This window comes from Pyxicephalus adspersus, chromosome 12, assembly GCF_032062135.1.
Source record: "Pyxicephalus adspersus chromosome 12, UCB_Pads_2.0, whole genome shotgun sequence".
NCBI classification, from domain to species: Eukaryota; Metazoa; Chordata; class Amphibia; order Anura; family Pyxicephalidae; genus Pyxicephalus; species Pyxicephalus adspersus.
In genome coordinates, this window is record NC_092869.1 from 14424738 (window position 1) to 14440753 (window position 16016).

The 16016-nt window shown below is 34.7% G+C and overlaps 1 protein-coding gene across 7 annotated transcripts in view; it reads right to left on the reverse strand.

Annotated features, from left to right (window-relative positions):
* Positions 1-2161: 2161 nt before the first annotated feature.
* MTA1 (metastasis associated 1) overlaps positions 2162-16016 on the reverse strand; it is a 112985-nt gene continuing 99130 nt past the window's right edge. For 5 of the 7 annotated variants that reach the window (XM_072429013.1, XM_072429017.1, XM_072429012.1 and 2 more), the window contains 2 exons: positions 9981-10132; positions 2162-3011 (listed from right to left, as the gene is read on the reverse strand). In XM_072429013.1, the coding sequence (XP_072285114.1) occupies positions 2870-3011; positions 9981-10132 (294 nt within the window). In that variant the 3' untranslated portion in view covers positions 2162-2869. The remainder of the gene's footprint in view (positions 3012-9980; positions 10133-16016) is intronic. The other 2 variants (XM_072429015.1, XM_072429014.1) reach the window with 1 other exon arrangement.

Sequence of the window (16016 nt, forward strand, 5' to 3'; positions counted from 1 at the left end):
AAAGAGGCCCACATAGTTTTATATCCTTGTTACTAATGAATATTTATATTTCACCTTAACAGACTTACTTACAGGAGTGGAAGGTTTTGCTTTTCTTGATCAGCATTCCACACAAAGGATATTGTGGAATCGGAGAGAGTGCAGAGAACAGCAACAAAACTAATAAAAGGAATGGAGGAGAGCTCAGCTATGAGGAGAGATTAGCTGACCTGAATCTATTCTTCCTTGAAAAGAGAAGTTTAAGGAGGAATATGATTACTCCATATAAATGGTCAATAAAGAGAACCTGGGTAGCCAAACCTTTCCATGTCCATCATTTTATGACCACATTGTTCCCAATTTCAAATGACCTCCAGAGTCACCAGATCTCAATCCAACAGAGCACCTTTGAGATGGATGTCCATTTGACAAATCTGCAGTAATTGCGTGATGCTATCTTGCATGGACCAAATCCCAGGGAAATGTGTCCAGCATCTTATTGAATTTATGCTACAAAAATTTGAGCAGTCCTGAAGGCAAAATGGGCAAAATCCCCTCCAGACATTGAGATATTTGTACAAGCTTGGAAGGATGTGTGGTGGTGCTGGAGGTGTAATTGGTTGTCCAGCTCAGGTTAAAGCTACGTACACACTTCCAATTATTATCGTCGGAAAACGAACGACGAACGTTCCTGCACGATATATATGAACGATCGTATAGCACCGATCCTGCACAGAGAGGTAACGACACGATCGTTCGTAGATATTGTACACACAATAGATACGATCGTTTAAGCGATAGAGGAACTATGTGCACGACAGGAAAGTGAACGGACGTTCGTTCATCACGCATGCTCTGACCATGGACGATCAACGAACGACCGTACACACGAACGATGTTCAACGATCGTCGCCCAATCCGATCCGCCGGTCCGGTCGTTCGTTTCCAACAATTTTCCTCGTTCGTCGGCGTCGTTGGTTACTTTTTTACGAACGATTTTTTGCCCAATCGATCGTTCGTCGTTCGATTGGAACGATAAAAATTGGAAGTGTGTACGCACCTTAACTCTTCAACCAGTGTTTACATTAGGAGAAGTAATTTGAGTGTTAAGATTACATTTAAGCCATTGTGTTTACATGAATAGAGGTGTCACCTTGATTTGTTAAGATATAAACATAAGTACTCTTTGCTGAATGTACCTAGAATTCAATTATTCATATCAATATATATTATGAGGGGAAAAGGTGCTGCAGAGATGTTACCAAATGCTTTTATTTTCCACAAAAATACCCAGGAGAATAAGTGTACTTTATTAAAAAAGTTTGATAACTATACAGAAGCCCTACATTACTGGTATTAAAGTGGTAATGCAGTAGTATAGTGGTAATGTAGAAAAAGTTCCTAATATTCCTCACTACCAAGAATATTGATGACAACATTTCACCACATTGCAACGTTTAGCCTAGGCACAGACAATTACCTGGAACTCAAGGACTGATTTATAACAATAAATTAGTTTAACAAATAATTATGTTGCTGAAAACTAATAGGTCAGAATTTGGTACTGATATTAGTAAATAGGACTGATGTAAAAGCACAAATTCTGACAAGGAGCTATGTTTATGAGTCATGCAGCAGTGATGGACAAAGGTATATTTCAAGGACCACACAGGCTCTTTAGGCATTACATATCAAATAGTTGTAGAAAAATATCTTAAAGCCTATATGGCATTACATTTCACACCGAGCGGTCACTCTACTTGTTTAGGTCATATAAGCAATTCTGGTAACTCATCAAGTCATCACTTTAATAATGTGACATTCCTCTGACATTGGGGATATGACATAATTGTCTTCCCACATATTCGTGTATCAGTTGACACTGATTTTTGGCAAAGTAACAAGCCAATTTTTACTTGTGAAAGGGTAATGTAAAATACTGTAACGCGTGACAACATTTTTATATCTCTACTGGGTTCTGTTGCAACTAGAACACTTAAAGACAAGAGCCATTCATGTTTATTATTTCTGCATCTGTGACTGTATTCTTTTTCTTTGTTCCTAAACTTGTAGACATGGGGATGCAGGTAACAAGTTTTCCAGCAGTAAAAGTGGAAAAACAGTAATTGACAGAACTATGAATTTCAAAGATATAACAGAACAAATACTGGTATAAAATGGGTGGTTAACGAAAACAAAGGTTTATTTTAAAAATTAACTAAAATATGAACAGTTTCTTGTAAAAAAAAAAAAAAAAAAAATATGTTATAATGGTTTTAATGCAAAAGCACTAGGTTTTTCCAAAATGAACGGATTATGTATGGAAACATTTTAATGTTAATCTTTAAACCCATATTACAAGAACCCCAATTATCTTATCAGATTTTCCTGAAAATTATATTCCATAAGTTAGATTTGTATTTATTCAGTTTATAAATGGAGAAAACATTAAATGGCACTTTCAAAAAATTAAAATCAATACACCTTGTAAAAAGAAAGGCATCAGCAATAATAATACATTTTCAAGTGTACAAAGTTTTAGAATCATTTTTTGTAAATACAATGAAATCAAACACTAAACCATAACTGTCAAAATGTCCCTTTTAACGAGTTATGTCTTCTTTGCATTTAGCTAACACCAGTCAAATAGAAAAAAAAATGTACAAATAACAAAAGTTCTACACTTTTATGAGAAGATGACTGGGTTAACAAAAATTAACCAAAGCGTTAACAAGTCTTCAGATTTTGATGCTTTTACAAAGCATGGAATCTTTTAAAAGATGCAAACAGCTGCAAAAAGTTTTCATGAACTCAACTGTTTGAAAGTCAAGTTTCAACTTGAGAAGAATCTTCAACAGAGATCCTAGCAGATTATCCCTTCAGATGACTCTTAGTCCTCAATAACAATTGGCTCATCATTGACAGGGTGACGCATAGGTAGTCCCACCTGAGGCTGACAGATAACTATATGTCTGTAAGGCCGACGGGCAGCTCGCTTGGTTTCAGAAGATGAGAGCATCTTGCGAACTTTTCTAGGTACATATATAAAAAAAAAAATACAGTAAATCATACTCAACCAAGTACCAAGCAATAGGAGTCAATAATGCTGCCCTTCATATTTTAGACTGTATTAAAGCTTCTCTATAGTAGTATTGAAACCTATTACGCATTACTATGGATAAGCCAACCTGATAATAGTATGACCATTATATATATATATATATATATATATATATATATATATATATATATATATATATATATATATATATATATATATATACACATACACACATACATACTTATACACACACATACATACACCCATACACACATTAATACTTTTAGCGAGTGGGACTAAAATACTAAATACTAAAAGTATTAAAATGTTTTAACTGGACACTTTCTGTGGATTAACTTGAACTAACTTCTTCTGCTTTCATTAACCACAACTCCTCTGCAGTGCCACATAACACCTCTTAAAAAAACATTACTCTAAGCGATTGTGACTGAAGTCAAAAGAAATTTAGCCATAATAAGAGAAGTGCAATAAAGGGAACATATTATTTAATGAATAATACTGACCACTAGAGGATGCCAATAAAAGTCTTTACAACAGCTGCATAAAGAGGTATATAGAATAGACTATAATTGTGAAATACAAAAACAATAACTAGCAATAGCTCTAGTCTGCTGCATAAACCCCCCTAGCGGTCTAATTCCTTCCAAATTTCCATGCAAAAAGCGGTACAATTTTTTGCATGGAAGCTTTTTTTTTTTCCATTGTAGACTGTAATTCTTAGGCATAACCCACCGATATTTAATAAATTTGATAAAATTTAAATAACAAAACAATTACAATTATTTGAATTTCCCGCCGATCCTCCAGCCCGCACCGATGCATGTACCGACGTCACCCCTAAACCCCGTAGATCTAGTCTCTGCACTTTGCGACTGGAGGTCGAAGAGTAAGGATGTGTCCCCAGGATCTGCGGGGACCAGCAGGAAGCCAGGGGACAGTGACGGAACAAGGTGTTTTTTTTTTTTTTAAGTTAAAAGCGACCTCAAGTGTGATTTGGTAATACTGCTTTTTGCAGGTAAGATCCACCTCGAGTCCCACTCGGGAATACTAGTGGGGTTAAAGACCAGAGGATGTAATGAAATCCCTAGGAGGGGAGAGCATAGGTAGAAATTTATTTGTGTGCGCCCTCAAAATGTTGAAAAACTACACAAAACTGTCCATAGGCAAACCTTTGAAAAACTTGACAAAGCATCAGTTTACAGTTAACCATAAGTAATTATCCTGGAATTATGTTCCCATCAGATCACACCTTTACTTTTTTTTATTTTTTTTTAAGGTATTTTAAGATCATTAATTTAGACCTTTTGATTTATTTTATTCACAATACAGTATTGGTATTACATTTAGAAGTGATATGTTCTCTTTAATAAGAGATCTTAGATGAGTCAGAGTTGAGTGCTTTCTGCTTCATTTTATAGGAGTATTGGTGAAAAGATTTACACAACATTTAGCTCTAAGACACCTTTATAGCTCAAATGTTGAGGCAAAATGTCTTACACACACTGGGCCTGATTTATGAAAGCTCTACAAGACTGAAGAGAATACACTTTCAGAAGTGAAGCTGGGTGATCCAGAAAACATGGATCGGATTTTTAGAAATCATTTGCTAGCAAACATTTTGAACCCTGGACCAGATCTATTCCAGGTTTGCTGGATCACCCAGCATCACTGATGAAAGTGTATTCTTTCCAGCCTTGGAGAGCTTTCATAAATCAGGGCCACTATCTTTGTCATACATGCACCACCATTCTTTATATAGCAAAATGCCCCTTTCAGATTGAAAATTCTCCTGATTTTCTACTTCTTATTTATCTGTCTCACTGAAGAATAAATTAGTAAATTGTTTGGAAATGACCCAATAATCCTTCCCAGACAGATGGGCAGCAACAATCACTACTTTAAGATCAACGGTGTCTTTTCTTCTTGGCTCTGTGTTGATAGACAGCTGCATGCAAATTGACTATACTACTGCTTTTAACCACCTAGCCGGTATGCCCGACCTTCGTACGGGCAAAAAAAAAATATATATATATATATACACACATATATATATATATACACACATATATATATATATACACACACACACATACACACACACACACACATACATACACACACATACATACACACATATACACACACACACATATACATATATACATACACACGCACACACATATACATAAATATATATATTACATACATACACACACACATATAATTGTTATTCATTAGTCAGTCCATTGATTGACAAATATATACAAATTAGTAATTCCGTTAAAAAAAATCCAAAACACAAGGTGTGCAATAATATTCAATGACCCAATGTAGTGAATAGCCAGGGAATACCAAACCACATAAAAGGTAGATAAGTAAATGGTAGCTCACATTACCTTAGATTGCCATATAGATACATCTGGGTAGGGTATGCAGAGAGCACTAAAAAGATCACATTATCACAGGTAAGTAAAACAGTAAACATAACCTCAGTGTAGAAACGCAGGAATAAAATCATGATTCACTAAAGTTTACAGAAGCTTTACAAAAGTTATCATAACCAAATGATCACTCCATGACCACCATGGTTAAACAAGTGTCTCACATCATTAGACACATCTGTAAGAAAAATACCGGGAGATTACGTTGGTGATAAGGAGATTGCATAGCCAAAATTTAATTATACGATCCTCAATAAACATTAATACTAATGTACAAATGAGATATAAGTATAAATCGATGACAAAATATTTTTTATATCAGTTTCATTGGAGGCAATAAAAGTTGTATTACCTGAGGTACTCCCCAGGTCCAGAGATTGACGGATTTTTGAGTATCAACTGTATATCACAAAAAAGCAGTGTGATAGTCCTTGTTGTTTTTTATAGATGCATAAAGTAGGTGTGAAAACTAGTGACAATATGGAATCTATGGGAAAAAGGGAGCTCTGACACAATAGCATTTAACCCCCCTAGCGGTAATCCTGAGTGTGACTCAGGGTGGATTTTCCATGCAAAATGCGGTAATCCAAATGTCACTCGGGGTCGCTAAAAAGATTAAATATTGGACATATTTCGGTGAGTTATGCCTAAGAATTATAGGCCTACAATGTAAAATAAATTTCTATGCAAAAAAATGTAACGCTTTTTGCGTGGAAATATGGACAGAATTTGAACGCTAGGGGGGTTAAATAGTGGAAATAGTGGGTGTCAGCGAAATTGGCAAAAGGATGCAAAGATGTTATATATTTTACTTTAACCCTTTAAAAGGGGTAGTATTAGGATATTTTTTAATGGTATAGTAGATATGGATATATTGCTGAAATGATAGTTTGACAATATTTTAGCTAGTATATCAAGTGATATCAAGCCATAGTAAAGGCTTATTTAGATGATGATTGTGAAGTGTGTTCAAATTCACAAAAAAGGTTGAAAACTCTGAGTTTCATTGGATCATTGATGCATTGAGTCCAGGAGTGGTTGTGGCTTTTTAATGTGTAAATCCATCCAGGTTCCTTTTGCAATAATTTGTTCCAATCACCACCACAAACCATCAGGGGATACATGTTCCAAGGCAGTAAAATAGATCACATCAGCCTTAAAATTGTGCTGCAATTCTACATACCTAGTGAGAGGTGTGTTATTATCTTACAGTTTTCTAACAAATAAATGTGTTCATAAATTATGTGTTTAAACTGTCTTTTCGTTTTGCCGATATAAAAACTACCACAGTTACAAATGGTACTTGTTGAGTTTAACACTCAGTGGGATGAAATGTTTGATTATTATCCTTAATTTCAAAAGTTATTAATATAATTTGAGGGTAAAATATGTTTATATTGTTAACATGTCTTACAGGGAGTTGTTAGAATTTGTGTTTCCAGGGCAAAAAGTTTGTGAGGCAAAGTGACTACAAATAATTTTATTTCCTATTGATGGTGCCTTTTAAATCATTTGAGGTTTGTCTGATACCAATTTATGTATCGTAGGATCACTTGTCAAGATTGTCCAATGTTTTCTGACAAAATTTATGGATTTCTTTGTCATTATTGTATTTTATTAGATTTTTTTGTTTACTTGATGGAGGATCTTAGGTGGAGGAAAGAGTAATTCCTGTCGGGTTTTACTACATGCTTTTTGATACGCTCTTTTCAGAGTTTTTCTTTGGAGGAGCCTCATTTGTAGTTGTTTTCTACTACTTGACTCATCACCTCTCCTGTGTCCAGACACACGCAGAGCATGTCTTGCCCATGTGTGGCTGAGCCGGCCGCACGTGTGTCTGGAACTTTTGTTTGGTTCCAGGACCCAGTGTCAGGCCTTCTGCTGAACCCGGAAGTGATGTAATTTCTGATTTTGGCAGTCCACACAGAACGCAAATGAAACCGACTGACAGCTCCCCCCAGGACCTTGGTACTGGCTCACATACATATAAGGTAAACAATTTGGTTACTGATTCATGTAACTTGCAAATTTTTGAAAGGGACCTAGTCTTGCTCCTTCTAGTGAGGCACTGTGGATTCAAGTTTGTGCGCCTCTAGATACATTTATGAAAATCTTTCCTATTTGGACACAGGTCAGTTCAAATGCTTTTTTGTTTGTTTACCATACCAATTTATTAGGTGGTAATACAACTTTCATTGCCACCAATGAAACTCTCCGATATGAAAAATATTTTGTGTCATAGATTTATACTTATATCTTATTTGTACGTTAGTAATAATGTTTATTGAGGAGTGTATAAATAATTTTTTTGGCTATGCAATCTCTTATCACCAATGTAATCTCCCAGGATTTTTCTTATATATGTGTCTGTCTAATGATGTAAGACACTTGTTTAACCATGGTGGTCATGGAGTGATCATTTGGTTTTAATAACTTTTGTAAAGCTTCTGTAAACTTTTTTGAATCATGATTTTACTCCAGTGTTACTACACTGAGGTTATGTTTACTGGTGATTTACTTACCTGTGATAATGTGATCTTTTTAGTGCTCTCTGCATACCCTACCTAGATGTATCTACATGGCAGTCCATGGTACCGTGAGCTACCATTTACTTATCCACCTTATATGTGGTTTGGTATTCTCGGGCCATTCACTACATTGGGTGATTAAATATTATTGCACACCTTGTGATTTGGATTGGCAGATGCCTACTACACTTCTAAATTACTATCAATAGTAACGGGTCAACAACAGAACTCCTGATGAAGCAGACCAGATCTGCGAGACACAAGATATATTTAGACCCTTGAATAATCTTGTGATTACTCCATCATGTCCGGATTTGGCTACTGCAAAATTCCTTTGGAACATTTCAAGGTCTAAGCAGGCATCTTACATAGCAGGATATTTGTAGCTAGTGCCTTTTTAGGCCCCAATCTATGCTTTTAGAATGTATGTGTATATTGTGTTTATGACAACATACAATGCAGTGTTCTCCCCAGCCCCATTTAGCTGGGCACACCACCCGGCACTTTTCATTAACTACCCGGCTGTTTTTCGGTAGTTACTGATAAGTTGGGTCACAATGCAAAGTCTGCCACCCGCCTAAAATTTCTTCCCACCCAGTTAAAAAAAAAATCCAGGGTTGAGCACTGCAATGAATACCTTTTTAGCATTAATTGATACATGCTTTAATTAAAATTGAGCTTTTGGTACCATTAAAAACTTCTTTATCCAATTTGGGTTCTTTACTCAAATGGGTAAATTCTCCTTTCTGCTCCCTAACTGACAATTTGGGATGTAGGTACCTCAATATAAATTACTAAGGTTTTTTTCTCAATTTTCTTTGTTAAATAAATAATAATGTGTGTAACACATGGGGCTTGATTTTTTTTTAAAGCTCTCCAAAGCTGAAGAAGATACCCTTTCATCAGTGAACCTGCGTGATCCAGAAAACCTGGGATGGATTTCTTAAGTTATTTGCTTTTTTTTTTTAAAACATGTTTTCATCATCATCATCATGGACCAGAACTATTTCAGGTTTGCTAAATCACCCAGGTTCACTGATGAAAGTTTCTTTTCCAGTCATTGAGAGCTTTAATAAATCAGGCCCATTGACGGAGAAATTGTCTGGAACATTTCCTTATACTTGCTTTTGTGAAAGACTGTTCTATTGACTGCTGTGGATGGCTGCAGCCCTGTGCATATTTCATTGGCACAATATTTTCTAGCAGGCATGTAAAAGTGCACATAATCATGATTGTAACTGTAAGAACCTTGGATGAATATCACAGCATATATTCAGTGTGAACAGCCCAAATTTGTGAAAGAAAGGGATATAAAGGCTGGATTTGCATTTGGATTAGTGTGCTGTGTAAGTAATATATTTATGTAAAGAGGACTTATTATTGTTGTATAATAGTTTTAAGATTTAGTTTTGAGGTGGTTTTCTTCATCTGAGGTTGTATTTACCTAATTTTAATGACTTCCTATGCAAAAAGCGTGTTTTCCTTTACTCATGAAGATTTTTTCTCTGCACTGTAACAATATGCTTTTGAGAGAAGCAAATGCCATATGTTCTGGATGGATGGATGGATTCTTTATGCTAAAGTAGCAGCACAATTTATATCCATCAATGTATGCCAACAATAAAAATATTGTTTTGGTTACAAATATAGTTAAAATAATGGCAAACAATGTTTATCATTATTTTATTCAGTACTCCGGTCAAAATGTTTTCTAGTTTTGGATAAACCAAAGGACATAACCACGAATCAGTAAACCCCAACAAAACTTTTAATGGTAGGAGAAAGCATAGCATAAAGAATAGAAGAATTTATATACTATATAAAGGGCCGTTATACTATATGGCCCTTAAATTTTTACACAATTGCAATGTGGCAAACTGCCAAGAAATGGCAAGAAAATGCATAGATGATCAGAACTATTAAAAAACTATGTACTGCTTTTGAACATACCTTGTTTCCTCTGTTGCCATGTAAAAAACATCATCAGGAGCATCAATCCAGTTCATCTGCCTCCTCTTTACTGGAGGCAAGCAACCTCCTCGAATTAATCTGACCTTTGCTGGGTAAGATTTCCCATTGAGCAGTAAGTTTCGGTTTGGTCCCTTGAAGATAAAAACAAAAGACATAGTTTGAAAACCTAATTGATATATCTTCATAGCACTGCCTGCAAACTAATAAGGCACAACAACAGGACACAAATGTACCAATTTATTGTATTTCAGCACAGTGCTTGCTTTGAGGTAAAACATGATATGAAAGAAAAACAAACTCAAAATCAGAAAAAAAATAATGAAAGACATTTACAGCAGTTAAACTAAGGCTTTATTTGACTGGGCACTGCTGACCAAGTTGATTAATGATAGTGTACAGATACACATAAAAGAAGTACTTCAAAGCACAAATAAGTTAATAATAGTAGGTTGATCCATAAGCAGCAGACACCACTAAGTAGAATCAGACTTCACCTGAAATTTCTGTTTCCTAAGTTTAATATTATGGGTTGCGTTATTTCCTAAACCTGATTGCAAAATAAATTGTTTTGATGTCAGAGATAAACATTCAGGAGACTAAAGAGTTTCTGACTAGGTTGAATAAAGATTTTTATAATTCAATCTTTTAATTGTTTTTTTTTTAACAAAATGATATGGTATAGTGATATTTTAGTATAATGATATGTCTAATTAGTCATCCCTTTTAACAATCTTAATCCGATTCAATTGGGGCTGGAAAACACATATGGACCAAGGGGAGAGGAAATAAGGGTGAAAGGGGAGGGGGCGGAGACATTTCTTCAGATTGTCCATATACTAGGTTGATAATTATTGGAATGGAGTGAAAGTCAAACTGTTGACAATCCACAGGTTCCAGATCAAATTACATTTTTTTTAAATTTATCAGTGATTAGCACAATTTGTGTGCAATTAAGACATACTGGTCTCTGAACTGCCAAAAGCACTGCTCCAAAAAGTCAATGGTATTATGTTGACCTGCATTAAAGGGCAACCTAAACTCTTGACATCAACACTAAAAGTTTGTTGCTGTAATTAGACTTGAATTATTTAGTCAAAGAAATCAAATGCAACCACCATGTCCGGGGACTGATAATCTGCAACATACATGAATTTAGATTGCAATCCAAGAATGTTTGTAAAATACATAGAAATTAGGTAAAGCTGGCCATACAACAGTAAGTAGTACAATTACAATCCAAATGACTCACAATAACCTATTAAATAGTGGTACTGTTTGGATTTTGGCCGACTGTGAGTTTGGCCCAAACATCTAACATTGTGTTTGGTTTATCAGAACTAAACATCAGCAGTTTTTTAAGCTATCTTTTGTTAGCTACTAATTGTGCACATATCTTCATATGCACAACTATCATTAGTAAATATTGGTCTGTAAACCTGTTGTCAATGAAAATGGTGGGGAGAATTATGGTTAGTGATATTATGTGGACAGGACTAACCCTGACAAAACCAGTCAATGAGAAAACCACCACCATACAGAGCTTTTTTTTAACAAAATAGGAGTGTAATTTATCCGATTAAATAGTAGGCAGGTGGTAAAAGGGCAGATGACCAAAGTTAAACATTCTTCTGTATAGAGCACAGGCTTGTTCAATCAACATTACTACCGACAAGCTGGGCTCTAAACAGGAACACTCTAGAGTGTGCATGTTCCTATTGAGGCAATAGGTGCAATGCAACTAAATAAAAGTAATAAACTCTATAAAAAATAACTAGCCAGGAAGAAAGCCCAGTCACAACACCTGTCAGTCACATTACATGTGCATATGGAAGTGCTATGTAATCAACAGCATACAGCTTTATCTACTTTTTCCAAAATTCAAAAAATCCAAAATTTTTTTTTTTTTTTTGCATATAACAGGGAGGTGAGAATGGGTATGAAGTATGTAATTGAAATTTAATGTTAATCCTCTTGCAAATGAAAACAATTAAGCAGTTTTTTTAAATTAAAGATAATTGCATTTTTTTTCTCGATACCAATGTCTAGTCATTTTTTTGTAATTCAGCAATATGTGAAAAGGAGGGATAGAAGTAGTAGCTAACCAACATAGTTGCTGAGAGAAAGCATTTATACGGCCACCATATTTAGAGATTAGTGAACTGCAATTAAATATTTATTTGTGCCTAAACCTATTTTAAGGGACACATGTACTTAATAAATATCTGTTTATCAAGTTCGTCTCTATTCCCTGACCCAAAGTAATTGACCAATCCCCTCCACAGATTAATTTTCACTGAGATTCCAAAGAGTGGTTCCCTGTCTGTTTACTTTGCAGTGCTGTAGACACGCCTGTGTATTACAGCTCCATAGACATCTATGGGGCTGTGTCCCAAGGCAAGTTTCATAAAGAGAAGATAGAAGACAAACTTCTTTGCCCTGCCACAGGTCATGTTGTTTTACTACGTTTAATAAATTTTATTATATGGACAGAAAAAAAAAAAGCATAAAACCTCAAGTTTTTTTTTACAAATTTGGTATATCAAATAAAAATAGATAATTTCATCCACTTTGTAATATGTCGACACCACAGTGTCCCTAATGACTGGTTAAGTGCACACCAATGTATAGTAAAATTATCTAAAAGCCATCAACATGATTTCAGCTTCCAGTCCTCACCTACCAAAGTAATGAATATACACAGCTAGACCATTAGCTATCTTTATGTAAATTATGACCCAAATGTTTGGCTTGGTTACAGTTATATTTATCTGGTCATCAGTTATTCTTGAGGTAGACCAGCATTGTCCAAAAATACATTTTCCTATTTCCTCCATAGAAAAACATGCAAGTTAGAGGTAATAACATTAGTGATAATAGTTGCATAGCTATCTTTTGTATGAAAGTTTTGTATGAAATGTGGTGGCCTGACTGGGATTCCCCAACTGGCCATCACCCAAATCTAAAGGTAGCTTATTACACTCTTCACTTCTGCTGGCACTAAACATGACCTTATATATTTTCTGACTCCCTAACTTTCTTTGAATGCCAATTCATAATTTGCATATTCTGTTGTGCCTGTACTGTGATTTATTCTATGCCAATTTACATACAGTCAACAAAACATAGAATATATGACATCTATCTGCAAGATGGCTAGGCCTAATAATTCAGCAAATAGTATGCTTGAAGATTTGCAAATATAAATACTTTCAGGAGGACATCAAGATTTGTTTTTCTGCATAGCTCATCTAGGTTGTAGACTAGGGTGGCACGACTGCCAGGGTTGGCACACATCTACCCACACATGATGTTATCAATTGTACCTCACTGTAACTAACTCCTGTGTCTAAGGTTCATAGAAACATACCCTACCAGCAGTCTAGACTGGTCCTCATTGTTCTTATCTGCACATCTTATGGTAAGAACATGGCAGAAGCTAATTGCTGCACAATTCTCAAATGTATACTTGAGATGCTGAATATATTATAAAAGCATTCAAATTATTGAAAAGCATTTATATATTTTTACATAGCCAACTGGTACATAAATTGCTCAGTATCATGACAATAAAACTGGTCAAGTACCTTTTTCAACATTTCGTAAGCTACGTACACACTTCCAATTATTATCGTTGGAAAACGAACGACGAACGATCCTGCACGATATCTACGAACGATCGTATAGCACCGATCCTGCACATAGAGATAACGACACGATCGTTCGTAGATATTGTACACACAATAGATACGATCGTTTGAGCGATAGAGGAACTATGTGCACGACAGGAAAGTGAACGAACGTTCGTTCATTACGCATGCTCAAATCCATGGACGATCAACGAACGACCGTACACACGAACGATGTTCAACGATCGTCGTCCAATCCGATCCGCCGGTCCGGTCGTTCGTTTCCAACGACTTTCCTCGTTCGTCGGCGTCGTTGGAAACGAACGATTTTTTGCCCAATCGATCGTTCGTCGTTCGTTTTGAACGATAAAAATTGGAAGTGTGTACGCACCTTTAGACAAGGCAAGGTCAAGGTTTTGCTCCTAAGGTCACCTTTCTTCTAAAGGGCCTGTTACATTTTAAGATAACTGGTACTCTCAAGATAAATTATCATACTTTGGAGTGAAGCTTTACTAGTAAGTGTCATAAAAATAAAAAGGTACATATATTCTATACAAGATGAAATTTTATATTAGTATTCAGAAATAAACTATAGTTTAACTATCACACTGTTGAAGTCCCTTCCAAAACAAATACATTCACATCCAAGTCATTTGTTGCCCTAAATCTTGTTATTGGTTTTACCTTTTTTTTTTTTAATATCTTTTTTGGTTTTATGGCCCCAAAAACACTTTATCACAATGGTTAAAATTAAAGAAAGTATGATATTAATTTTAATAAAAAAATATTTATTATTAAAAAATAAATAATACACACTGTATCTACAAACACTAAACATATACAGGTAAATGGACATACATAAAATACCTATTAAACTACAACTTACATTTTACCACAACAGAGTTTTAAAAGTTAAGATGTTATGAGAGAAACTAGGGGCTTCTATACAACCCTAGTACCCCCTCATCCCCAGTATTGCTGCTCAAAAACTAACTGCAGCAAGTTGGAGGCCTAAACAAAACTCTCACATACAAGATTGGAACAGTCACCAAGCCTGGCATCATATGAGAATTAAAAATAAAAAGTAAAAAATTGCAAGCAGGTTACTAAATTGAATGGCCAAGTGATGTCCCTCCATATACATACATACACATATATATACACACACATACACACACACTTTTTTTTAGCTGGGCGCACCACCCAGCAATTTTCAGCAACCACCCGGCTGTTTCTGGGTGGTTACTGAAGAGCTGGGTCACAAATCAGGGCCTTCCACCCGCCTAAAATTTCTTTCCACTCAGCTTTAAAAAAATTTCTGGGTTGAGCACTGATATATAAAGAGGAAAATCTTTTAATAAATGTTTGCAAAATTTTTTAAAAGAAACCAAACTAAATTACTACATTTAATGTACCATATATACTAAAATATAAACAAAGATACTTGTTTATGTGTGCTTTTTTTTAAAAAAAAAACTTTATTTAAATGTAATCTAATGTATTTGTATTGATTTTTATTTATTTACAAAAAAACTTTGAGATTGATGTTAACAGCATAAAAAGTTTAAACAAAACTATTCTTGGCATCAGTTTAAATAAATACATTTCTTTAGTTTCCCTTTAAGTAACAAGTACTATTCAAACAAACCAGAACAGATTTTATTCTGTTTACTGCATGGTAATTGCTCAAAAAACCCTCAGAGGTGAAATGTATCAAAGATGTAGCATTTCAGCTGTTTAGTAATTTACATGATACAAAAAGTATACATGTACATCAACTTTGCTGCAAAACACAATTAGGCTATTTGTGTATGAAAAAGAAACAAGAGCACAGGTACAACAATCAAATTTATCTTTTAAAAAGATGACTTAACTGCCTGCAAACTGACAGTGTGGTAGATCAGGTGGTTTCTGATCTAACCACAGTTAAGTAATTATTTGATAAAAACCAGAAGTTGTTAAAAAAAAAAAAAAAAGACAATATCAAAAAACACATTTATCATGCAGATATCACTACAGCCTGAAGATATCAGCATGTCTTGGTTTAATACTGTAAATGTAAGATACAATTATTGTTTTAAAAAAAGGTATGCATATAAAAGTATATATGTATATATTATTTAATTAGTGTATTATGTGTTTATGCATTTTCTTGTGTACATTTGCCAATCTATATAAAAAAAATGTATGTATTAGAACAGTACTTTACTACTGTACTATAAAACAGTCTTACATGTAATTAAAATAAAAATGATTTATGTGGGCAAATTAGTAAGCGCTATAGTCATTTTACAAGCACAAACTAGTGCTGCTAAACTTGGCCATCAATGGTTTAACAATTATTGTCACAAAAACATTAAGTACACAGAAACCCTAGTGACAGCTATTG